The 23,121-nt window shown below is 55.0% G+C and overlaps 1 protein-coding gene and 1 long non-coding RNA gene across 3 annotated transcripts in view; one reads left to right on the top strand and one right to left on the bottom strand.

Annotated features, from left to right (window-relative positions):
* Positions 1 to 15,071, bottom strand: part of CASTOR2 (cytosolic arginine sensor for mTORC1 subunit 2) — a 54,073-nt gene extending 39,002 nt beyond the window's left edge. The window contains exon 1 of the mRNA XM_026515944.4: positions 14,881 to 15,071. Within this exon, the coding sequence (XP_026371729.1) occupies positions 14,881 to 14,993 (113 nt within the window). The 5' untranslated portion in view covers positions 14,994 to 15,071. The remainder of the gene's footprint in view (positions 1 to 14,880) is intronic.
* A 332-nt stretch (positions 15,072 to 15,403) lies between these two features.
* LOC113267766 (uncharacterized) lies at positions 15,404 to 22,873 on the top strand. Of its 2 annotated transcripts, XR_007191254.2 has the most exons (4): positions 15,404 to 15,653; positions 16,441 to 16,526; positions 18,112 to 18,254; positions 22,579 to 22,873. It is a non-coding gene; the product is annotated as an uncharacterized LOC113267766 (long non-coding RNA). The 2 variants fall into 2 exon arrangements; XR_008960384.1 differs by lacking the exons at positions 15,404 to 15,653; positions 16,441 to 16,526 and adding an exon at positions 17,600 to 17,777.
* The last annotated feature ends 248 nt before the right edge of the window (positions 22,874 to 23,121 follow it).

The following is a 23,121-nucleotide window of genomic DNA, read 5'->3' as shown; positions in this document are numbered from 1 at the left end:
GTGTCTGTGGGGGCAGGTACAGGGGTGGGAGGGAGCTTTCGCTGTATCTTTGGAATTCCTAATAAATAGTGAATTTATTAACCACCCCCAAATCGAGAGCGAGAAAAGAAAACAGTGAGGTCAGGAGGCCTTCCTGTGGGAGGAGGTGGGACTCGGGTGAACTGCAAAGGCAGGCAGTAAGAGTGGGGTGTGCTGAGAAGGTGCAGGAAGGAGGGTGCCGTGGTTTAGCGGCGTGGCGTCAGGAGCCGGCCGTCCACCTGCACTGTGACGCTGACGGTCACTTCCTGCCTGGAGTCCAGGGCCATCCCAGCCATAACCAATGCCAGGAGAGTGGCAGGGGCTCCCTGCCTCTCCCAGCTCTGTAACCCTCTCTGGTCAGGGGGACTCAGACTCGTCTAACAGGGCAGGTGACCGGTCATCCAAAGCTCAGCCTGGTACCTTTTGTTTTCTCTCCCTTCAGGGGTCCCAGGAGAAGCTTCTGGGTCACTCCCTGGGCAGCCTGGGCCGTGCAGGGGTGTGGAAACCAGCAATCTGAGATCTGCAGACGGCATGTGAGGATAAGGAGCTCACACAAGCCTTCCTGGGGCCTAGCTGACGCCCAGCCCCTGCATAGAGACCAGAGCACCAGGCCCAGCAGGAGAGGCCACAAACCACAGCCTATCAGGGGGGCAATGAGCACCTCCCAGAGCCCCAGACCTGCTGGGGAGCACCCGAGGGTTATGGATCTGTATTGGTGGGTGAGTTGACCCTGGACTTCCAGACCCCAGCTCCATGAGAAATCACGGTCTGTTCTGTAGGCCTCTTGGTCTGGGGTATTTGTTACTATACCCCGCACAGAGAGACACAGCTGGAGCTGTGGGGATTCAAACCCACATCTGTCCAGACCCCAGGACAGTCCTCTCCCCCCAGCCACACCACCCCTCGGCTTTCTTCTCTTCCTCCCTAGCCTAGATGGGTTCCTGTTGTCCTTCCATATTCATTTTTGTATTAAAACCTTGTATGTATTATTGTGTTAAAATGCCCATAACAGGGGCGCCTGGGTGGCACAGCGGTTAAGCGTCTGCCTTCGGCTCAGGGCGTGATCCCGGCGTTATGGGATCGAGCCCCATATCAGGCTCCTCCGCTATGAGCCTGCTTCTTCCTCTCCCACTCCCCTGCTGTGTTCCCTCTCTCACTGGCTGTCTCTATCTCTGTCGAATAAATAAACAAAATCTTTAAAAAAAAAAATGCCCATAACACAAAATCTGCCATATTAACCATCTTTAAGCTCCACGGGCATAAATACACTCAATTATTATGTGGCCGTCACCGCTATCCACCCCAACGACTCTTTCCATTTTGTGAAACTCCAACTCTTACCCATTAAACAGGGACTCCCCGTTCCCCCGCCCCCAGCCCCTGGCACCCATCACCTTGCCTTCTTTCTCTATAAATCCGATGACTTCTAAGCACCTCTTGGGGGCGGAATCATACGGTTTTTGTCCTTCTGTGACTGGCATATTCCACGGAGCACAATGTCCTCAAGGTTCATCGGCTGGAGCAGGTGTCAGAACGCCCTTCCTTTTTAAGGCTGTATAATATTCCGTTGTGCGCACAGACCACATTTTGCTTATCCATTCACCGAGCTATGCTCATGTGGGTTGCGCCCCTGTTTTAGCTACTGTGAACAGTACTGCTGTGAACACGGGTGTTCAAAGAGTTCTTCAAGATCCTGCTTTCAATTCTTTTGGGTAGATAGCCAGAAGGGGGATTTTGCTAGCCTACGCTTTCCATACTGTATTTTCTCTCACTTCTTTTTGGGCCCTTCCCCCAGCTGTCCTCTTCCTGGTCTGCCCTCCCCTCCCCTGGGAGCCTTCTTTGGCCCTGGGATTAGGGCAATGACTGGATCCCAACCAAGGAGGCTGGACAGAGCCCTTCAGCTCCTTCCTTCTACCCTCACCCTGGGCCACTCTCTACAGCCCCCATGCTGTCCAGCCCCCATGCTGTCCCACACGGCCCAGGCCTCTGTGCTCTCCGCACATGCTGTTCCTCCTTCTTGGAAGTCCCTTCCCAACTTAATGCTTCAAGCCTGGCTCGGAGCCCTCCCTGACCTGCCCAGCCTCACAGGACCTCGTCCTCTGTGCCTTGAGGACTTTCCTCTCTCCAGATGACGGTGTGATTAAGGGGTTGCAGAGCTGTCTCCCCCATCTGGCTGTCCACCGTCCAGCGATGGAGTCCGAGACCCCATGGTACCAGCACTCACCACAGGCTTGCCATCAAGACCCACTTGTGAACTGGTGAAGGAGGAGGGAGCCTAGGAAGCCCCACGGCCAAGGGTCCACGCCAGGTGTAAGGAAATCACGGACAGAAAGAAAGAACCTTCTCCACTGGGCAGCCTCTTCCCCACCACCGTCCAAGGGGCCTGACGCCCCCTCAGGGTGACAGACAAGCCCTCGGGAAGCTGGAGAACAGGCCTCCCCAACCACACGCTCTCCTGAACTGCTCCCATGGGGCCCTCCCTCTGTCCCTGCCCTTCGAGGGACAAAGGACGAGGCTGTGGAAGAAACCTGTCTCACGGGACAGACAGCAAGAACGATGAATGACTCAAGAACCTTCCTTTGCGGGAGGAGGCCGGGGTCCTGGCTTTTGGGGACACGTGGTCCTTGGGGCGTGAACACAGGGCACTTTTCCAGTGACTTGACTTTTCCAGGACATTCGAGTGGCACGACTGGTGTGCAAAGCAGGCCCACAGCACAGGTGGACGCTGTGGGATCTGACAAGTGCCACCATCTCCAGGCCCCACGACCACGGCTGTGCCAGACTCTGGACCAGGCACCACCGGGGCCCTTGATCCGTGGGATGTCCACCAACCCCACGCAGAGCCCCGGGACGTGGGTGCCAGCGCCTTCTCTGTTGTTTGGCGGAAACAGACTCCAGGCAGTTAAACGAGGCTAATTTGGATGGAAGAGCTGGGGGAGGGAAATGGCCAGAGGGAAGCTGAGGGGGGGGGAATCACTCTGAATAGCTCTACTCTGAAGAGTATTTAGAAAAGAACAGATAAAAAAAGAAACGTGGTTTCGCTGCCTTCAAGCGTGCGGGTAACTCCCGACTTCTGGGCCACCCACTGGGGCCTCGGAGCCTGGCTCCGGGAGCTGACGCGGCACCCTGTCATTTACAGGTGACCCTTGCAAGCCCTCTGGCCCCCTCGCTCCCCATGGCAACACTCTGCGTGGGCAACCCGTCCCCAAAGGATCGCTCAGCTCAGGGGGGGGTCCAGCCTGGGTGGGGGGGGCTGCAAGTGAGTTCCCCCAGGCAGTGCACCAGGGAGGCCCCCTCCCCTCCCCTGAGCTGCACCTGCCTGGGGCCAAGCCGTGGGAAGGGGAGACAAGAATCAGAGATAGGTCCCAGCTCCTGGTAGGAGGGCCGGGGGCATCTCCTGTCCCCGAGTGTCCTGGCCCAGTTTCACCCCTAAGGCGGTTAAGGGAGGTGGAGTCCAAAGAGCCTTCTGAATTCCCCACCCCCACCCTCACCTGGGCTGAACCTTCTAGGCCACATAGAACACGGCTGTCTTCCAGACGAGGACCCCAGGGCCGGGCTGGGGGACAGGGGACCCGGGTGGCAGGAACACAGAGGGCAGACTAGAGTTGTCCTGGTTGGAGAACAGGGCGCTGCAGGGGGACAGGCGGCAAGGAGGCAGGGAGGAGGCTTCGGGAGGCTCAGTGTGGAGGTCAGAGCCTCGGGGGCACACTCAGCCCCAGAGCAGGTGACACACTTGCAGGAAGGGATCAGATTTCTGTGAAACCACCCACCGCTGACACTGGCAGTCCAGCCCAGGGCATTTCGGTCCTCACTAAACATCCGCCGAGTTCCTTTGAATGGCCAGCTTGCCTCGTGACTTAGGGGCACCTAAGTCCTCGGCATGAAACCTCCCTGTGATCCTCACCACAACCCAGAGAGGCTGATACCATGCTGCCCATTTTAAAGATGAGGACACTGAGTCCTGCTTGAGGCTGCTAAAGACTTGCCCATGGTCGCACAGCGGGTAGGTGGTGGGCTTGGACTGACCGTGGCCATCAGCATAAGATCTTCCATCTGGAGTTAACGGTGGGAAGGAGTAGAGTGGGGCCCGGGCAGAGAAGGGCTGGGAGCAGGGAAGCAAGCATGAACCCGTCTACTCCAGGTCTGCTGTGTGACCTGGGGCGAGTCACTGAGGCCTGGTCTTCCATCAGCTGGGTGGGCACCCCCTCCTTCCCACAGAGCCACGGGGGACGGGAAATGGTGGGAAGCCCCACGGCAGCCTGGTGCACAGTAGGCTTTCCAGAAAGATCTCTGCTGTTAAGCTTTGTCTGCTGTAAGTTTGCCATTATCGGTCACTGCACCGGTGACTTTTGAGCTCTGAAGGAAAAAAGCCTGAACTTTGAGAACAGATTTCCACCCACTGTCTTTCCTGCTCAAGAAAGGGAGTCAACCGTAGGGTAGGGAGGGGATCAAAAGGAAGGCCGGCCTGGCGGAGGAAGGCAGAGGCCCTGAGAGCGGAGGGGAAAGTCCAGGGGAGCGTCCAGGAGGCCCGGCCTGGTTTCAGGGGAGAGCCAGCCTGGGAGGGAAGATTAACCCTACCTTGAAAATAAGCACCTAGCGAGAGCCCAGGACACAGCCGGCTCGTGCAGAGAGGGACGGCTGGCCTGTCAGTGGCCTCCTCCCTGTCGCCCTCCCTCCCTCCCTCCCTGCTCCTCTCCGGGCAGCCACCCCCCACCCCCGGCTCAGGTCAAGTCATCATGGGAGCCCGCCCTCCTCCATGGACCCCTCACCAGGGCCTCTGGGTGTGGATGCCTCAGCACCGACGTCCCCTCCAGAAGCCCACCACTCCGGCACCCACCTCTTTAAGACCCCTGACAGTCAGCAGGTCCACGGGAGCAGTCTCTGGGGGCCCCAGGAGACACCAGAACCCTCGCGGTCCTCGCCTCCACTCACAGGCATGTCTGCGTCCGTGGCACCAAATTCCGCAAGCTTGGGACCAGGAGGACTGTGGGAAGGGCCTGCCCCAGGCTAGGTGCTTATGGAGACCATCATTTCCCCATAATCCTGTTTGCCCACGAAGCAACAGGGGGTCCCTGAGACTGTGGTCGCCCTGGAAGGGCCTCCAGGCTCCTCCCCACTCTAAGCTAAAGTGGTCGTGTGAGACTCTGAGGTGGCCCAGCCCGCAGCACTGGGGCTCAAATCCCTCCCCCGCAGGTATGTGGAACGCCAGGTTACATGGGGCCACGGGGATGTTACACACAGGGCTATCTTGTGATCCCATGTGCTCACTACTCCTCAGTGTGCACGCACCCAGGAGAAATGAAAACATACGTCCACTCCAACGCTCGCGCGCAGATGTCCCCCACAGCGTTACTCATGACAGCCAAACATGGAAGGGATCCGACTGACCATCCGTGGATGAATGAACAAAAGGTAGGCCGGCCACACAATGGAGTATTATTCAGTCGTAAAAAGGAATGCCGTCCTGACACATGCCACGACTTGAAGGAACCTTGCAAACATGACGCTAAGTGAGAGAGGCCAGTCACACAAAGAACCATATGGTCTGCCTGCCTTGAAATGAAATGTCCAGAAGAGGCAAATCCTTAGAGACAGAAGGCAGACTGGTGTTGCCAGGGGCCCAGAGTGACTGCTTAGTGGGTATGATTTCTTGAGGGTGATGAGAATGTTCTGGAATTAGACAGGGGTGATGGTTGCACAACTCTGTGAATATACCAGACGCCTCTGAGGTGTAAACTTGGAGAGGGCCAACTGGATAGTATGTGAATTATATCTCAACAAAGCTGTTATAAAAAACCTTACTCTTCTCTTACTGGTTTTTGGGATCCTGGACAAGGAAGTGAACTGTGTGGTGCCTCAGTGTTCTCTCTGTGAAATGGGGCCAGTCACTGTGCACACATGGGCTGTAGTGAGGACCAAGTGAGCTAATACGGAACATGCTTGGAGCAGTTGTCTTGCTAGGTGCCAGCTCTTTCCCTTGGCCTGAATCTGCCACACGCTGCCCCAGCTCACCGCCTTCCAGCCGCCACATTGCCCTTTGGTTTCCACATGCCCTCTGAGTTTCTAGGGCCTTTTTTTAAAAAAATTTTTTGTAGAACATACATAATATAAAATTTACCATCATAACCACTTTTTTTAAAAAAATATTTTATTTATTTGAGAGAGAAGGAGAATGAGTGAGAGCACAAATGGGGGGGGGAAGGGGGAGAGGGAGAGGGAGAAGCAGACTCCGCACTGAGCAAGGAGCCCAGCATAGGGCTTGATCCCAGGACCCGGAGATCATGACCTGAGCCAAAAGCAGACACTTAACCAACTGGGCCACCCAGGCGCCCCCCATCTTAACCACTTCTAAGGGTACAGTTCAGTAGTGTTAAGTATATCACACGTCATGCAGCTCATCTCCAGGACTCTTCCCATTTTGCAAAACAGACACTCAGTACCCACCAAACAACAATGTCCCCACTCAGTCCCCCTTCTCCCTGGCAACCCCCAATCTATTCTCTGTGTCTACAAATCTGCCTACTCGAAGTTCCCCATGTGAGTGGGATCAGAAAGTATTTGTCCTCTTGTGACTGGCTTCCTCTACTTGGTGTTAATGTCCTCAAGGTTCATCCGCGTTGTAGCAGGGGTCAGAATCGACTTTCTTTTGAAGGCTGAGTGATATTCCACGTTTGGCCCGTTGGATGGACACGAAAGGTGTTTTCAACTTTGGGCTATTGTGAATACCACGGCCATACACATGGGTGGACAGTAAGACCCCAGGGTTTGAAGCACAGATCTCAGAGGTCGGAGTACCTCTAGTAGAGTCTATTTAAGGCGAGGATGAGGGTCAGGCATCAAGAGGCACGTTTCCCCTGGATGGTTTAATTGAACACACTCCCAGCAAACACACTCCCAGCAAACACACTCCTGACACACCAGTGCACTGTCAGCTGCTGGACATCTCGGGGGGCCTGTCTGGTTGCTGGACAACCAGCATCCGACGGCTCCAGGCACTGGTGGGGCTGGTTCCTTGTACCCGAGCTCATTAGAAGAAACAACTCGTCAGCCGCGTGCAGGCTCTGGAAAGACCAGGTTGGTCCTTTCCAACTGCCTCTCTGGTCCCACGGGAGACAAATCCGTATCACGGAGCATGGGTCCTAGGGCCTGGACACACACATGGAGTGAGGACAGAGGGGACCAGTCCTCCTAGCCTATACCCCAAGGCACGAGTGATCCCAGGAGACCCAGCCCCAGGGGGGCTTCCTGGAGGAGGTGCTGCTGGAGCCAACTCCAAGAGTCATCTGTGGTAGGTCTGAACACCTGTGAGGGCTGTCAGGCCAGACTAATGCAGTGGTGAGCACACATTCTGGTTTGCCTTGTTGTCCAGGGTAATTATTTTTAGTGCTCCCTGTTGTTCTCGAAAGTGTCCCCATGCGGATGATAAATGACAGTCATCATATTAGTTACCTATTGCATAACAAACCACCCCAAAACTCAGTGGCTCGATAGCACGACAAACTTGTCTCCCTCTCCCACGGTTCCTGTGGGGGAGGAAGTTGGGCGCGGCTCCACTGGGCACTTGTGGCTGAGGCTCTCCTACGAGGTCACAGTCAAGGTGCTGGCTAAGGCTGAGGTCACTGGAAGGCTTGCCTGGGGTGGCAGGCTCTGTTTTCTAGGTGGCCTGCGCACAGGCTGGCTGTCGGTGGGAGGCCTCGATCCCTCTGCACACGGCAGCTGCCCCCATGGACCAAGAGATCCGAGGGAGACAGCGAGACAGAGACAGAGAGACAGCCAAGCAGAAGCCATCCACTCTGCCCTAGGCTCAGAGCTCTACAACATCACCTGTGCCGCCTTCCGCTCGTTGGAAGAGTCACTAATCCAGACCCCACTTAAAGGTGGGGGAGCCCTAGATTTGGAGGGAAGGGTGTCAAAGGATTGGGGATAGTTAACCACTCTCGCTTCTAAGATCGGGCACGTGTGGTGTGGAGATGGGACAGAACCAGGGAGGAGAGAAGAAATCAGATGAAGGAATACTCACAGTGCCACGTGAGAAGCAGGGGGCAGTCTGAGAAGGGTTTTGAGCAAAGCAGAGTGAACCGTGCCATTCGCCCCGGCACCAAACTCCAGTGGGGCGAGCGGAGGCTGTGACCTGCTGTCCTCTGGGTCTTTGGGCCCCTCGCCCTCTGTCTTTGGCGGAGAACGCACCTTTCCTCCCACTGGACAGAAGCTCCCCATGTGTGTTTCCCGCTGGGCCCCGCACCCAGCAGGTGCACGCTGCAGGGTTTCACACAGACAAAACACCAATGTGCACCAAGCCCAAGCTGTGGTCACACCGGCCCCAAGTCATGGCCTGCGACCTGCGCGCACCTGTCCTGCCTGTCTCCGGGCCTTTGCTCGTGCTGTGTTCCGTGCCTGGAGCGCTCTGTGCTCACCACTTGCACTGCCCTGGAGGCAGAAGGCCTGATGGGGAAGCTGTTTGGCGAATTCAGGGAAGAGATGAGGGGGACTGGCTGTGGCAGAGGCAGTGGCCACGGCCGCCCCGGGTGGGTGTGTGATGGCTCTGGGGCTCACCCTGGTGCTCTCCACCCACACCCTCCCCTGCCCCATCTGTGCCCACCCACTCCCGCACCTCTGCCTCCTGACGTCTCCCCATTCCTCCCAGACTCAGCTCAAATAGGACCACCTCCTCTGGGAAGCCTTACTTGCTTGCAGCTCTGGTGTCCCAGAGCATTTGGGTTGCCTCTTGCAGAGGCCTTAAGTAACCTGTGTCCCCATGGAGGTTCCTGGAGGGCAGCGAAAGAATCTCCCCTTGCTAGAATCAGAGTGTATGCAGCGCAGAGCTGTAAAAAGCCTCCCAACCCTGGGCTTTTCAAACTCGGCCCTCGCTCCGGCCAGCTTAACCAGCGAACGCCAACTGGAGATTACTGGAACTGCTGGGCATGTCTCATGAAGTCCTCACAAGAGGCCAGGCAGAAGCCATGATCATTATCCCTGTTTGAGAAGTAAGAAAGTGACAGCCCCGCTAAGTCAAGCAACTGGCCCCAGGTCGCACGTCCAGGAAGCCGCAGCGCTGGGATTCCGCCGGAGGGGCCAGGTCCCAGGCCCTAGCACCGCGGCCGGCCTGTCTTTCCCTAAACGGCGATCAAGCGGTGGCCTCAGCCCAGTGCACTCAGGAAACCTATGAGGGCTTTGGATGGACAGTCCGCGATTTTGAGCTTTTCTCCTGTAAACGGCTCTGAAGTCGCTAGGGCTTGCTGGCAAGATTTCCCGAGGCGGCAACACGCATGAACGCCTGCGGGCCAAGATGCCCCAGAGACCAGCCGGCTGCGGATCTGGCCCAGGGGGGCAGCGCGGCTCTCTGCGGGCCCGTGCTTACTCGCCGAGGTGCTTTCTTGGCCAATCAAATGAGATGAACTTTCTTTCTAGGGTGGAATTTAAAAGAAGAGCACTTTACTGGCAACCCCCCCCCCCCCCAGAAAACCAAACCAAACCAAAAAAAACGTGTTGCAGCTTCCTGCCACCTGAATGCACTCCGGGATAATGACCTTGCTCCTGTCCCCCCTTTATGGTGATGGTCTCTCAGCAACAGCTCTGCTAAGTGGCCCCTGGGGATGGGGCAACCAAGCTGGTGGGCTCCTAGGCCTGTCTGAGTGGTCACTGGGACAGGTTTTTGGGTTTTTTTTAAAGCTTTTATTTATTCATTTGGGAGACAGAGACAGAGAGAGCACAAGCAGGGGAGAGGCAGAGGGAGAGGGAGAAGCAGGCTCCCCACTGAGCTGGGAGCCTGATGCGGGGCTCAATCCCAGGACCCTGAGATCATGACCTGAGCTGAAGGCAGACGCTTAACCGACTGAGCCACCCAGCCGCCCCATTGGGACAGGTCTTACCGCCTTACTTACTGGGTTCAAATCCCAGCTCTGCCACTTCTGTATGTCCTGAGGCACTCAAGTTCCTGGCTTTCCTTATCTGTAAAATGGGAATATTCCAACTCTGACTTGGAGTTGGCATCGTTTTTACTATCTACTTATTAGTAGACCCCGGTTTTGCCTTGGAGGGCCGCAGAGAGCAAATCTGAGTCCCACAGAGAGCGGAAGGAGCTTCTGCCTTCCCCTGGCCCCCCCAGAGCCCCCAGGCAGCAGGCCCCTCCAGCAGCGGTAGGTCCTGATTGGTCGGTGATGGTCTCATTCCCTGTGCTGGTGATTGGTGCAGGCCCGTTCATGTGACCCAGTTCTGCTCAATGAGATGAAGTCGTCTGTGCAGGAGTGGGGTGTGTTCCTGGAGAGGTTTCTGAGACACTCTGGAGGCAGGGAGCCTTTCCCAAGGTTGGGTTTCCTCCTAACTGCCAATAAAGCTTACGGGCGCCCGGGCCATTCCGGAGCGAGCCACACTGCCATGGCAAGGATGGCCAAATACAGACAGGAAGACCTGGGTCCTTGAGGACATCATCAAGCCTCTAAGTTACCACCCGACTCACAGCCTCTTATCACACACACCTATCAACTTAGCACCAGATGCACAACCTCTTATCACACCAACGGATCAAACTTAGGCCAGCTAAGTGAAGACTTTTTGTGATTCGCACCCCAAAGCATCCTGCTGATATCCTGTGCTTGGTCATATCTGCATCTCCTTGAGATTAAGCCCATCATACCAGAGGAAGGGTCTAAGCTCGGCCTGTGCACTCAGGGAAGACTTCCTGGAGGAGGTGAATGGAATCCAAAAGAATGGCAGGCAGATAAAGGGAGTAGGGCAAAGGGTAACATTCCAGGCAGACAGAACAAAGGCCTGAGGTTGGAGACACCAGTGTGTGTATGTGTGTGTGTGTGTGTGTGTGTGTACACGCGTGTGCACGCAGGAGAAACAGGCTGTGTGGCTGGGAGCCGGGAGAGGTGGGGCTGGAGCGGCAGAGGTGGGGTGGGCTGCAGTGGGCCCTCAGCCAGGCAGAGGAGAGGTTCTGTGGATGGCCTTGATTTTGTTCACCCAGGGTCTCGCCCTCCGGCTCTGTGCCCAGAATCTGTGCACTCAGCGGGTCCAGCCACACCCAGATGCTGCCCTGAACCCGGGCCGGGGCCCTTCTGCCTGCCGTGCCTCCTCCAGCCCCCAGGGTGCTTAGAAGAGACTCCGGCTGAAATCTGGGTCACTCCACACACGAGTCGGACACCCATCAAACAGGCAGTTACTAAGTGCCTACAAAGCAGTGTGCTAAGCACGGCGGAGAAAGGACCTGGTTCAAATCCCAATTCTGTCTCTTCCCAGCTGGGTGACCTTGAGCAAGCCACCTTTCTTCTCCAAACCCTGCATCTTTACCTCTTTGTGAGAGACGGTGAAATCAACGGTTAGGTCGCTTCTCTCTGGTCCTGGCTGGGGCTGGGGGGTAAGCAGTGGGTAACACCACGCTCAAAAAGCTTCCTGGGGATAAGGTTTCCCACCTTGGTGGGACAACAAGAGGCCAACAATATGCTGTGATGGACAGCTGAGCAGCGCTGAGATGAAAGGTTCTGGGGAGGGAGCATCTGAGCCGGGCGGTGAGGAAGTACAAAACGGAGCTGGGAGGTGAGGCGGGCCGAGCGTTCCCGGAGAGAAAAGGTCCACAGAGGCAGGGGTGGAAAGGCTACAGGAAGCCTACAGCTTCCGTTCTGTGCCCCCGAAGCCTTTAGAACCGTGTGCTGCCCACAGAAGAGCTGGACGTGATTGCTGAATACGGGCGTCGTTTGCACCTGTAACAGCAGATCTCTGGGTTTAAGCCTGAAGACGCAGATTGAAAAATCCCGCCTCTACCACTTACTGCGTGACCTTGAGCAAGTCACTTCACCTTTGAGCCTCGGACTCTTTCTTTGCAAAGGGGGTGTAAGACCCAGTTCACAGGGCTGTATGGTGGTATGTACAGGGTCTAGGACCAGGATCCCCTTTCCCACCTAGCTAATTTCTATTGTAAAGCCCTAAGATCCAGGGCTGCCTCCTGCAGGGAGCCTGCCAGGCTCCCTCAGGCAATGCCCCAGACCTGTCTGCTACCCCAGCTGGCCCCCTTCCCTGACTTCACCTCGCTCTACTGCGATTGTGTCTTTCTTCTCCCCCATCAGGCTCTGGGGCAGGGTGTCTTAGCATCTCTTGGACCCAGCCGCACCTCCACACAGACGGCGTATCTACCAACGCCTTGTCCTTCCCCAAGGCTCCACGCAGGTGGAAACGAGGGAAAGAGTGATTCAGTCCGCTGGGGGTGCAGAGAAGAGGGGGGCGTTCAAGGAAGGTTCAGGGGTGATATCACGAGATCTTGAGGGGTGAACAGCAATTTACTGGGCAAGGGGCACGTTTCCAGGCAGAATCAGAAGTACAAAAGCATGAAAGTGTGAAAGGAAGGGTAGGTAATCCGTGGTTCACCAGAGTTATCTGCCTGAGTGGCGAAAGATGGGAATTCTGCAACTAGGTCCCACAGGCCTCAAGTGCCACGCTAAGGGTACAACCCTATAGGAAGCGGCTGAAAACCTGTGACCGGAGCAGCACAGCGACACTGGCGAGTCTGTGTGTGTGTGTGTGTGTGTGTGTGTATGCGCCCGCCGCTGAGCTAGTTTGAGCTAAACTTAGCTTGGGGGTGGGGTGGGGTGGGCAAAGTGACAGGGCTATGGGCCACCACTGGGGGGCAGGTGCTGGTGGGAGAACCAAAAAGGAGCAAAAGTTTGCCCTGGAGGACTGATTATTGAAAATAGCTTCAGGAACATATCCACACCCAACGACCCCTTGCTGAAAAGCCAGCGTCCACAATCACTGCACGCTACCCACAGCAGCTCTGTGAGAATGGGGGGTGGGGGTCTTCATTACGGGGGGACGGAGTGAGGGCCGGACAAGGAAAGGGACCCTGCCAGTCACACAGGCAGTGCGGGGCTGGCCGCAACCTGCAGCCAGTGTCCCGGCCCAGAGTGCAGGGGAGGCTGGCCTTCAGCTGTCTGACAAATGCGCTCAGCACCTTCTGGAGCCAGACCCTGGAGACAAGAAGGTGACCTTTGACCTCTGAGTCATCTTGAGCTTGGACCGGACACCTGGGCCACAGACCAGCGGCCTCCAGCAGGGGAGAGAGAAGGGGGAACTCAATGACAGGTAGCTTTCCCGTGGTCAGACAGGTCAGCAGGGGCTCACCCCCCCCCGACCCCCCCCATGTGTATCTGTGAGTGTTCTAAACCGGACCCTGGGCTGGAGGCTCGAAGAGGGCCAGTCCCGACACAAAAGGTGAGGGGCAGAGGGAGTGGCTCTCTGCTGCCTTTCTAAGAAGCCCCCAAATGCCCCCTCCTCCCAGCACCCACCCAGGCCCCGCTCAGCCGCAGCCTGAGTCATCATCCTGGTTTGAATGGTAGCCGACAAATCAGCCAGGGGGCTGCCTGGGGCTGAGGGCCAAGGGTTGGAAAAACAAGGCTGGCTTCTCTTACCTCCAGCCTTGGAAGCTCAAGACAGGCTAGGGGGTGGGGGGCAGAGGGCAGGTAGAGGCGGGATGGGGGGGTGTCAACAGCCAGGGGGGGCCGGGAGGGGCGGGGGGAGGGAAAGGTTCAGAATTTGAGCTGTTGGCTTTTGTTTTCAAATGACCTGTTTAATAATTACCTTTGCAATCAAAGGAGCCACAGCTCGGGGAAGGAGAGGATTTCAACCCTCCATACCCCACCGAGCAGCCGGAGAAGAAAGTAAACAAGATACCACCAGCAGATCTCGCTCCATCTTGCAAACAATGGCGGGACCGAGCTGCCCGCTCAGACACACACATCAAAGTGAGATTTCCAGGCAAGAACTTTAACAGGCAGATAAGAGGCTCGGATTGAATAATTTCCCTGCAATCCCAGAGCTTCCCTGAGCTCTGAGCCCAAGGGGGCAGCCTCAGGGGCCCGTCATTTCAACCTTAACCTTGACCCGTAATGTATTCATTCATTTTGCAGCAAGGGAGAACCACCTCGGCCCCAACCCCGAAAAACCCAACCAGCAACAACTTCATCGCTTTCCAACAGTCACAATGGTGGACAAACGAGGGATTTAAGTTACAGCGGCTAGCTCGCGCTCACACTCCACTGGGCTCGGGCTCCTTAAAAAACACACCCCAATCCAAGCATCCACCGGGGCTCACAAAGTCAGACCCTGACCTGGCAGTGGGAAAATCCAACTTGGTTTTTTTTGTTGTTGTTGTTTCTTCCCCAACCTCCCAAGGCCTTCAACTATTTTTCCCCCTGCAGCATCCAAGCCCAGCCTCGAGGCTGAGCCATAAACACTCCTGCTCCTCCCCCTTCCACGGTTCGGCAACACCCCCCCCCCCAACCTTCCCGGACCTGGAGGAGAATGAAGCACGGCGACCCTCACCCGCAGCCCCTCCCGGGCCCTCCCCCAGCCTCCCGTGCCGTCCGCAACCCTCGCAGGCACCTTGAGATAAACACCCACTAATGATTTTATGATTTTCTGCTCTGGGTAGCCGCGCTCAGCAGAATCCCTCCCCCGGCGACGGGGGCCGGCCCAACCGAGGGATTGGGGGATGGGGGTGTTAGTTTGTTTTTTCCACTGTCGCGTCCCCACACCTGTTTTTCATTCATTCATTCGTTCGTTCATTCATTCACGGATTCGTCACTGCAGCCTCCTCGGCCCTCCGGATCTCGGGGAGGGGATGGGAGGGAGGGGACCGAGATGGGGGTGGGGGGGAAGACAGCGGCGGGGGTGCATCGCGGGAGGGGGGTTCGGTGTGGAAGGACCCCGTTCGAGGGCAGAGCGGGTGGCTTTGTCGAAAATAAGGCGGGCGGCGGGGCGGGGGCGCTCCCCGGGGCTCGAAGTTGTTTTCCGAGCCGCCGCGGCGAGGACAGCCGCCCGGGTGCGCCTCTTTGTCTCTCCCCGGCCGGCGCCGCGTCCCCGCGCGCTCACCTGGTCTTGGAGGACAGGAAGGCAAGTTTGATCAGGCCGTAGGTGAAGAGCGGGATGCTCTCCTTGGCGACGCTGGCAACTTGCAGCCGGTGCTCCAGGATGTGGAGTTCCATCGTCCGCCCGCGCTCCGCGGCGGCTCATCGGCGGGGGGCGAGCCGCGGCCCCCGCCCCCTGAGCGCCCAGCCGGCACCGAGCGCCGCGGGCGGCCGGCCCGGGGACCGGGAGCTCGGCGCCGGGCGGCCCGGGGCGGACAAAGGGGAGGCCCGCCGAGCCGCGAGGGGCCGCGGGCGGCGGGCAGGCGGCGGGCGGGCGGCGGGCGAGGGCGGCAGCGCTGGCGGAGCGGCGGCGCGCGGCGCCCGGCGCGGAGAGCAGCTGGTGTTCGCTGTAACAAACAACTTGCCACTCAAACGCCGGCCCGCTGGGCATGCGCGGCCGCTGCGGGGCGTGCCGGGACTTGTAGTCGCGCGCGGCCCCGGCGCCGCCGGCTGGGGCTGTCGGGGGCTGGGCGGCTGCGCGAGGGGCCGGCCGGGCGCCCGCGGAAGGCAGGAACGCGGGCGCCTGCCGGGCCGCAGGGAGGGGGGCGACGGGGGGCCGGCTTGGGCCTAGCTGCGAGCTCTCACTCCGAACTCGGGACCGGGCGCTCCGGAGTGCAAGCGAGCAGCCGGCACAGCTCCGGCGCCGGAGGAGGCCCGGGTCTGGGAGGGGACAGATTTGGAAAGATCGGTGGTTAAGAGTGCAGAGAAGCAAAACAGTCATGGGTGCTGCGGACAGAGGTGGGGCCGAGGGGATCTGGGGCGGGAGGGGGGGTGGCTCCTGGAGGAAGGGTCATCCAGGCTGGGTTCTGAAGGATGAATGGGAGCTCGCCGGGGAGGGGGGCGGGGCGCGGGGCTGGAGGCCCGAGGCCTTCCAGGCAGAAGGAACAGCGTGTCCAAAGCACAAAAGCGTGAAAGCCCCCACTGTGCTGTGTTTGGCTTTGCTGGAGCGGAAAATGGGAGGGAGGAGAGGCAAGAGATAAGGCAGGCATAGTCACCAGGAGTCCGGTCGAGAGGGGTCATGTGTGCAGATCTAATGAGGTGGCCGTTTCGCCCGCGCGAGAGAGGGTGACCGCGCCTGCGACGGCCGAATTAGCGAACAGTCTGAAATATTCGGAAGGGCTTCCCACCCCAGGGGCCAGTGTGCCGTGACCATGGCCTGCAACGGCTCCCCTTAGTGGCTGGCTGGTTTGAAATGGTCTAGGTTCAAGTTGCTGGTGCCTCCCTCGTTGGCAGAGTAATCTGGGGACAGGATGGGTCAGGTTTACCTGCTGGGGCAGTCCGGGAAGGCTCTTTTTTTTGGGGGGGGGGGGAACCTCCAGCGATGCCCTCCCACATTCTCTCTCTGAGCCTGCATCTGTTAGGTAGGAACATATGAGGCTCCCTCAAAGGGGTGTGAAGCCTGCAATCTGGTAGCTCTTAGGGCAGGCTGATCCCCTTCCCGCTTTGTTTTCACTCAAGAATTTATCACCCTCTAATAAAGAATATATTTACTTTTTTTGTTTGTTTGTCTGTCTCCCTCTTGTAGAATCTCAGCTCCAAGAAAGCAGTGATTTTTGTCTGTTCTCTGCTGTGTTCCCAGGGCTTGCGATGTGGCTGGCCTGTGAGAGACAGGTGCTTTGATATTCATGGAGTGCATAAATGCAAACCCTATTCTTTGAGAGTCCAGGGGTCTCGAAGGCCCAAACAGAAACACATTCAGGGCCCAGGCAAGTAACAGAGATGTGTGAACCATTTGGGTATCAGACAGTCATAAGTGGAGCAGGGGAAGGGAGGCCTGCTTGAAGGCATCACATTCTATTAAAAAAAAAAAAACAGCCACGAAACAACCAACAGGTGAAACCAAGCAAACAAGACTAAAGGTAGGACTCAGGCCTCATTCTGACTTCCGCACTGGATGGCCTCGTCAGTATTTTTTAATCTGTAGGCCATGACCCATGAGTGGATGGTGAAATCAATTTAGCAGGGCCGACTAGCATTAAAGACAAAACAAGAATAGAAAATGACACAGAGCTTTGCACGTTGCAAGGGTCGGTTACTATGTTTTCCAGGTTGCAGGGAACTTGAACTTTGGCCTGCACGTTCATGTGTGCCCACATGGTGGATCTCCCTACAAAGGTGTTTCTTACTGTGGTCTCAGTGGAAAGCATTTGACAACCCTGTGGGTTTTCCACGGGTCAAGCAAGACCATCGTAACGTTTGCAAATTTGACAGTATTGGCTTTGCCTTGCAGAATTGCTTCCACTCGGCTGTATTTGGTGCTTTCGATTTTTGTGAAACGACTACAGACATCAGTGTTGGGGTGTTAAAGAGACTGCCCTGTGGGCTGTCAAATCCAGAGGGTGTTTTCAGGCTGGGACTAGGGTGAGACATGTACCCTCGAGGTCACGCAAGTGCTGGCATGGCACTTTCCCAGTGGAATTCACTCCTCTCCCTTGATTCCTTAGTGCCATACCCTGCTGGTCCCCCTTTGGTTCCAGCCTGCCATCTGTGGTTTCTTTTCTGCCCAACCCTAAAATGAATGGAGGCCCACTTGTTCCTTCCCGTAGTGCAGTTTTACAGGAATGCCTGCCAGTGAATCGTGCCTCCTGGTAAGGCGTCCTGTGTTGACTTTGGGTTTGGCTATAGGCCTTTCTTGGCCAATGTGCTTGATAAGTCCTATACACTGGGACTCGCCCACTTAGGATGCTGCCTGAGACCACCACGCTGTGGAGAAGTCCAGATGCAAGACCACAGGGTAGGAGGGGCCCGAGTGTTCCGGCTGTTCCTGCCGACAGCTGGCCTCAACTACCTGACATGAGACTGAGACCCTCTTGGACCTTCCAGCTCACGGTCCAGATGAATGCAGCCTCCTGAGCGAGCCAGGTGAAACCAGAAGAGGAATTACCCAGCCAACCTGTAGAAAAATAGCAAATAGTCATTTTTGGCAACTAAGATTTGGAGTGGTTTATTATATAGCAATGGATAACTCAACCCTCATCTTCTCTCACTCTATGGGTGGACTTAGTGTCTGGCTTCTAATACGATGATGGTCCCCAGATTGACAGTTCCCCATCAGAATATGTTCCCAAGGCCCTGATTCACGTATCCAATATCCTAGCGATTGGTTACCTCCAGCTATGTTGACAGGCTCTGCCAACACAACCTGTTCGAACCATACCTCACTGTCTGACCCGCCTCTGACCTTCTCCCCTCCTAGAATCCCTGTCTTGGTGAAGGACACCAGGCCTATTTCCTCGAGTTACCAACCTGGTGTGGCATGCTGTATTTTCCAAGATGGCGACAATAAGATCTTCCATCCTCCGTGTTCTTCTTGCAACATCCTAATCAACCCATTAGGAGGTGAGTCCGTGTTCCCTCCCCATGAATTTGAGCAGTCCTGTGATTTCCGAAGCTAGGTCCTAGTAGGTGATACTGTTTGCACCTGGTCCTCATGGGATGCTCTCAGCTGGAACCATTCTGCCATGCTGTGTGGAAGCACGGGCCACACAGATATGGGTAGGTGTTGGTATTGGTTGGTTAGGGCCATGTAACAAACTACCACAGACTGGGGTGGGGCTCACACAGCAAAAATGTACTCTCGCACAAACCTGAAGGCTCAAAGTCCGAGATCGGGATGTCGGCAGGGCTGTTCCTTCTGAGGCTTCTCTCCTTGTCTCGTCAGTGTCTATCTTCTCCCTGTGTCTTCATGTGGTCTTCCTCTATGTGTGTATCTGTATCCTAATCTCCTCTTCTAAGAGGGACACCCGCCATATTGATTGGGGCCCGCCCTAATGACCCACTTGAACTTAGTCACCCCTTTCAAGGGCTTGCCTCCTAATATGGTCACATTCTGACGTACTGGGGGTTAAGACTTCAACATACGAACTTTGGGGAAACAATTTGGCCCATAACAGTACTCCAGCCAACAGCCCCACTGAGGTTCCAGCTGACAGCCTGCATCACTACCAGATGCATGAGGAAGGCTTTGTATGACACAATGCATGAGACCCCCTCCCCCCAAGCAAGAACCACCCTGCTAAGCCCAGCCTCTAGAACTCTGAGAGATAATAATAAAATATGTATTATTGCTTTAAGCCACTACATTTTGAGATGGCAACTGGAACACCCTGAAATCAACTTGGGGGCGGGGAATGGAGGAAGTTGATTGGGGAATCATCCTAGATTGCTACCTCTCACTTCCTGTTCCCCCAACCCTATATCTTTTTTTTTTTTTAAGGTGAGGAGGGGCAGAGGGAGAGGGAGAGAGAGAGAATCTTAAGCAGACTCCAGCATGGGCTCCCAACATGGGGTCCATCTCATGACCCTGAGATCATGACCTGAGCTGAAATCCAGAGTCAAATGCTTAACTGATGAACCACCCACGCACCCCCCCCAAACCCTATAGCTTATCAATCACCTAGTCCTAATGATTTCATATACCATATATCTCTAATCCAGCCCCTTTCTCCACCTTGACCATCACCATCCCATGTCAGATCATAACTCCCCTCTCCTAGAGGTCCTAATGCCCGTTCTGTCCACCTTGTGTTCTCAGGGTAGCTGTTCCACTCTGTGACCCTACTCCCCTGTAACTCTTCTGCCTAATGCCCTTTAAGGGCCAGGAGGAAACCACAGTTCTCTTAAGAAAACCAAGCTCAGGGGCGCCTGGGTGGCTCAGTCGTTAAGCGTCTGCCTTCGGCTCAGGGCGTGATCCCGGCATTATGGGATCGAGCCCCACATTGGGCTCCTCCACTATGAGCCTGCTTCTTCCTCTCCCACTCCGCCTGCTTGTGTTCCCTCTCTCACTGGCTGTCTCTCTCTCTCTGTCAAATAAATAAATAAAATCTTAAAAAAAAAAAAAAAAAAGAAAAGAAAACCAAGCTCAGATCCTCCACAGCTGGTCATATGTAAAAGGGGAGGCACTTCCTGGTTCCTAGATGCACGCTTTTCAATATGGTAGCCATTAACCACATATGGCTATTGGGAAGTTGAAATGTGGCTAGTGCCATGAGACACTGAAGTCTGAATTTCACTTCATTTTAATTTAAATTTAAAAACTGCTACTTGGTTCTGTTATTAGAAAACATTCAAGGGGCTCCTGCCTGGCTCAGTGGGAAGAGCGTGCGACTCTTGATCTTGGGGTCATGAGTTGGAGCCCCACGTTGGGTGTAGAGATGACTTAAATAAATAAACATTAAAGAAAATGTTCAAGTATGTTTGGAATAGCGTGATTAACTGTCCTCTTTTTTCTGGGACTGAGGAGGATTTCAGGACTTGGGGCTTTCAGTTTTAAAACCAGGACTGGGGTAAACCGGGACACGTTGATCACATGACTTTGAAACAACTTGGTTATGGAAATCTATGAAATCTAAAACCCAGATCAAGTATTGTAGGTGAAAGTTAAGCATCCAAATGGTGACATGAAATTACTGTAGAGGATACCCTGGCTTTCAAAGACTTGGCATCGAAAAAAGAATGCAAAATATCTCAATAATTTTTTTATATTGATTACATGTCGAAATGATAATATTTTAGATATTTGGTTAAATAAAATATATTATTAGACTGATTTCATCTGTTTCTTTTTGCTTTTTGAAACTTCCAAAGGACATATGGCTTGCATTATATTTTCTTGGACGGCGCTTTTCTAGAACAGTAGTTCGTAAGCTGTGGTCGGTGTCAGAATCACCAGAGGTAGAAATCTCCAGGCCCAGGCCCTCTCCTGCTTTGACAAGCCTGGGCCTCTGCTCTTTATAGACCCCCAGGCCTCCATTGCCCTGCTGTGGTGGGGTGGGGTGTGGGGATGTGGATGCCAGGAACCCCTTTTCCACTGAAATCTAGAGTCTCTGGCCCCAAGAAAGCGATGCCCAAAGATAGGCAGGACTTCTCATTCTGCCTGGCTGGGGCCTAGCATGGCCTTTACCTCGAGTTGCTAAGCTTAAGAACCCACCTCCTCTCCAGAAGATGAGCACCTATGATGTGCACCCGTTTCAGAGAAGGTTCTGGTCCCTCTCCACAGGCTGAGAAATGCTCACTCGGGGTGCTTTTGATTCTATTGAACTGGAGTGGGATCGGGCATCCCCCCCCAAACCCACAGTTTCCCTGTGATTGCCAACGTGCAGCCAGGGTTGAAAACCACCAGCCCGAAGCTTCCACACCCACTTCTCAAATTTCCATCTGAGCAAGAGCAGCCGCACCTGGGTACTTGTTAGAAATGAAGACTGTCAGGCCCCGTCCTGGATCTGCTCGGTCAGAAACCCCAGGGGTGGGGCCCTCAGGTCTCTGGGTAACAAGTCCCCCAGGAGATGCTGACATAATCTCGAGCTGGAGAGCTGCTGCCTTCAAAGAAGACCGAAGTCAGCACATGAGCAATATGGCAGGGTCTGGAGTCTTGTAGAAGTTCTGGGGGATGGGGGACGTCACTTCTGTTACTGGCTATGCCCTTAGGCCACCCATGAAGCCAAAGCTCCTGGGCTAGACCTAGCGGCCGTCTCTCCGTGGTGGCCCCCTAATGTATATTTTGACGATTTCCCATGTTATGAGTCCTGTCTTCACAAAGTAGAAGCTTCCAGACCCTCCCTCATGGCTGTGGTGCAGGCATATCAGACCAGCGTAAGATGGGCTCAGACTCGGGCTCAGAAGCCCAGCAGGTGTGGGCACAGCTGCAGGAACGCAGCGGGATTTGTCCTGGTGACTGCTGTGTAACAAACATCCCCCATCCCTAGTAGAGTAGAGCAAGAATTTGTTACAGACTCACAAACCTGCAGGTGGGGAATGCAGATGGGGCACGTGGGTGCGGTTAGGCTTTTCTCCAAGCTATCGAGCTGGACTTCACCTGGAGACTTGGATCCCGGGAGTGACTTGAGGGCCTGGGGGCTGGAATCATCTGGAGGCCTGACAGAGCCACCCAGGCGCCCCAGTGCAGCCATTTTTGGAAACCCCCACCACTTAGTAAGGTGAGGTCTCTATGAGACTGTGTGGCTTGTGGCAGTTCTGGCCCGTGGTCAGACGGGGGTCTGCAAGTTCAGCCTAGACCCGATTTCTCCAGCTCCCCCAAAGATTCTGTTCTTAATCTTTTTTTTTTTTTAAGATTTTATTTTTAAGTAATCTCTACACCCCATGTGGGGCTTGAACTCACAACCCCGAGATCAAGAGTCGCATGCTCTTCAGTCAGAACCAGTCAGGTGCCCTGTTCTTAATCTTTTTAAATTAAGTTTTTTATCTTGAGAGAATGGTAGATGCATATACAGTTATAAGAAATAATGTGGGGAGGGGCGCCTGGGGGGGGGCTTAGTCAGTTAAGCTCAATCAGTAAGCTCAGGGTTGTGGGATTGAACCCTGGTTTGGGCTCCAAGCTCGGCGGGGAGTCTGCTTGCAATTCTCTCTCTCTCCAAAATAAACAAATAAATCTTAAAAAAAAAAAAAAAAAGAAATAATACAGGGAGGTCCCTGTATCCTCCAACCAGGTTCCACCAATGGTCATACCTTGTAAAAACGACAATACAGTCTCACACCTAGGAAATGGACGCTGATTCAATCCACTCAGCTTTTCAGATTTCCACAATTTTACATGTAATCATGTGTGTGGTATGTGTGTGTTTAGTTCTGTGCAACTTACTCAATATTTCAAAAATGTACTCTTTTCCACTGAAGTGTGTTTTTTTCTTTTCTTTTTTTTTTACAGTAGTCTCCATGCCCAGTGTGGAGCCCAATGCAGGGCTTGAACTCACGACCCTGAGATCAAGATCTGGGCTGAGATCAAGAGTTGGATGCTCAGGGGCGCCTGGGTGGCGCAGTCGTTAAGCGTCTGCCTTCGGCTCAGGGTGTGATCCTGGAGTTCTGGGATCGAGCCCCACATCAGGCTCCTCCACTATGAGCCTGCTTCTTCCTCTCCCACTCCCCCTGCTTGTGTTCCCTCTCTCGCTGGCTATCTCTCTCTCTGCCAAATAAATAAATAAAATCTTAAAAAAAAACCAAAACAGTTTGATGCTCAACTGACTGGGCCCCCCAGGTGCCCCTCCACCCCAGTTTTATTGAGATATCATTGACGGACAGAGGTATATAGGTTTACGGTATACAGCATAATAATTTGACTTAGATATGTTGTGAAATGATTGCCCCAGAAGCTTAGTTAACATGCGCCATCTCCTATAGATACAAAAAAAGAAGAGGAAAAAGAATGTCTTTTCCCTTGTGATCAGAACTCTTAGGATTGGCTTTTAACTTC

The sequence above is a fragment of the Ursus arctos genome, unplaced genomic scaffold (genome assembly GCF_023065955.2).
Source record: "Ursus arctos isolate Adak ecotype North America unplaced genomic scaffold, UrsArc2.0 scaffold_2, whole genome shotgun sequence".
In the NCBI taxonomy this organism is placed as follows: Eukaryota; Metazoa; Chordata; class Mammalia; order Carnivora; family Ursidae; genus Ursus; species Ursus arctos.
Note: the sequence above shows the minus strand (reverse complement) of the source record. Positions and strands in the feature narration are given on the sequence as shown.